General features: G+C 43.3%; 1 protein-coding gene across 2 annotated transcripts in view; it reads right to left on the bottom strand.

Annotated features, from left to right (window-relative positions):
* Nucleotides 1–2500, bottom strand: part of LOC127005810 (zwei Ig domain protein zig-8-like) — a 154704-nt gene that overhangs the window by 41211 nt on the left and 110993 nt on the right. The window contains exon 1 of one of the 2 annotated variants that reach the window (XM_050874951.1): nucleotides 1534–1588. The exons of the other annotated variant lie outside the window; for it this stretch is intronic. Within the exon in view, the coding sequence (XP_050730908.1) occupies nucleotides 1534–1573 (40 nt within the window). The 5' untranslated portion in view covers nucleotides 1574–1588. Of the gene's footprint in view, nucleotides 1–1533; nucleotides 1589–2500 lie in introns of those variants that run through there. 2 annotated transcript variants of the gene reach the window in all.

The following is a 2500-nucleotide window of genomic DNA, read 5'->3' as shown; positions in this document are numbered from 1 at the left end:
TCCTCTTCGTCCTCCTTTTCGACCGTCAACATCCGCCCCCTTTCTCCGACCACAATCACGACCCACCCCTCCCTCTCCTGCTCCTCCTTCTCCTCCTCCTCCTCGTCCTCCTCCAATAAAATCAGAAACATAATTATTTCGAGTAAAATATGTGTTTGTTTGCTTTCTTTTGTATTTGCTTTGGTGTTTTGATTACCTGGGCTATAATGTTGTCGCCGGCGGAAAACGAGGCTAATTAACTCTCTTAATTAAGATATTTTTAAAGATTGAATTAAATTGCTCTCTCTCTCTCTCTCTCTCTCTCTCTCTCTCTCTCTCTCTCTCTCTCTCTCGTTCGCTTCCCCCCACAGCCATTTTATAACATAGACCTTTTTCCCTTCCTTTCCCTTGAGAGCTCTCCACGCCACCTCTTCCCCTTATATACTATCGTTCTCTCTCTCTCTCTCTCTCTCTCTCTCTCTCTCTCTCTCTCTCTCTCTCTCTCTCTCTCTCTCTCTCTCTCTCTCTCTCTCTCTCTCTCTCTCTCTCTCTCTCTCTCTCTCTCTCTCTCTCTCGCCGTTGTTTCCTCACCTTTCCTCCCTTCGTAAACCTTTTCTCTCCGTTTCTCTCTCCCTGTTCTGATAGTCTTCTCCGCTCAATCCCTTTATGACCATCCTTCTAGCTTTTCTTTTCTGTTACTGTGTTCTCTCTCTCTCTCTCTCTCTCTCTCTCTCTCTCTCTCTCTCTCTCTCTCTCTCTCTCTCTCTCTCTCTCTCTCTCTCTCTCTCTCTCTCAATCATTTTTCCATCCTTCCCTCTCTGTGTTCCTCCCTTCCTCGGACTTTTCCTTTCTATATACCCTCGTATGAACGCATATTTCAACAAAGCAGTCAGGTCTACTTTATTTTAATTTTAGGCAGGTGGAAATATCTAAGTCGAAGGACATTATGAAAATCTGTGACTATCTCTATTATCAATCAATCAATCAATGGGGGCATACGCAGGGGGGCGCATCGCCTCGCCCACTCTACGACGCCAAGCCTGGGGTCTCTCCGGGCGAGTCTCCATACAGACCCCTTTCCCAACCCGAGTACCTCCCGACAGGATCTATCGACTTGCTCAAGCTACGAATTTCGTGGGCGTCCGCTTGACCTCCTCCACACAGGATTGTCCCTTACAGAGGCAACCCGATGAACAGGATCAGCTTCCGGAAAACGTGCCACGTGCCCGTATAGACGGTGTTGGCGTTGACGGACTATGCAGGTAACATATGTCGAATCAGTCTCACGGAGTAGTCGCCGGTTTAACACAAAGTCATTCCAGCGATATCCCATGATTATGCGTAGACACTTATTACCAAAGGCATCAATCCGCCTCTCCAAGTCTCCATTAACAAACATTAACAACAAACTAATAATATATTAATAATATTAATAACAAACTAATAAATCTTTATACGACAATTTGTGGAGCATCAATGAAAGTGAGAAGTAAATGGCGGGTTATGTGTCATCGCAACGCTGAACAGGAGTGGAATATAAAGTCAAGTGTTTACCTGTGAAGAATGACCTCCCACCTGACACCTGGCGGCCCATGTGTGGCGTGACGCATCATACGCACACCTGTCGATGCCCACTCACCTGTAACAAACAGACAGATTAGTGGACTGGCGTATGTGACTAACAAGGTAAATGGCTGACTAACTGGCTGACAGACACACACAATGCCCACGTCAATGGTTGATTGATTGACTGATGGCCCGTTAGAGGCGTGAGTGTATGGATGATTTATGGGCGGCTAAATGATTGAGCTATGCACCAATTACGTTACTCTTTGATTGACTGACCCTGCCTCACCTCTCCCTTTTGTGTTACAGACTAAGCATAAAAAAAATACTCACATACGACATTTGACTTGTTAACGTTTTGCTGGGTACACATGATGAAGAATATTTTTCATTATTCAGATCGTTCTAACCACCATTATTTAGCTCAAATCTTAAATATTCGTTCATCAATAGCAAAGCAAAAATTGAAGGAAGTTATTTTTTTTACATTTTACTTCATGCTATTATTTGAGAACCTTGTACAATAAATTACACACTTTTCTTTTTAGATTATTGCAGGCGTGATATATCAAGCGGTAAAATAAATTCATATATACTCCTGTCGCTTAATTACCAACATGAAGGGCCACAACATAACATTCATCTTCCCCATCACCAGCAGCAATAACAAAAAATATAACATTGACAGTAACAAAACTACCACCACTAACACTAACACCTCTGCCGCCACTTACACCAATATTAATCGACAGCAGCAATTTCAAAGCCATTACCACCACCACCAACAACACCAACAATAATAGCACAGCTACAATCATCACCACCACCATCAACAAAAAATATGTACCGCTTCTACTGCCAACAAAACCACTACCAACGACAACAACCTTAGCATTTCCACAGCCAATAATGAATGAAAGAATTATGAACGTCCTTTTACCAACGTCAGCAACCC

This window comes from Eriocheir sinensis, chromosome 3, assembly GCF_024679095.1.
Source record: "Eriocheir sinensis breed Jianghai 21 chromosome 3, ASM2467909v1, whole genome shotgun sequence".
Classification (NCBI taxonomy): domain Eukaryota; kingdom Metazoa; phylum Arthropoda; class Malacostraca; order Decapoda; family Varunidae; genus Eriocheir; species Eriocheir sinensis.
Note: the sequence above shows the minus strand (reverse complement) of the source record. Positions and strands in the feature narration are given on the sequence as shown.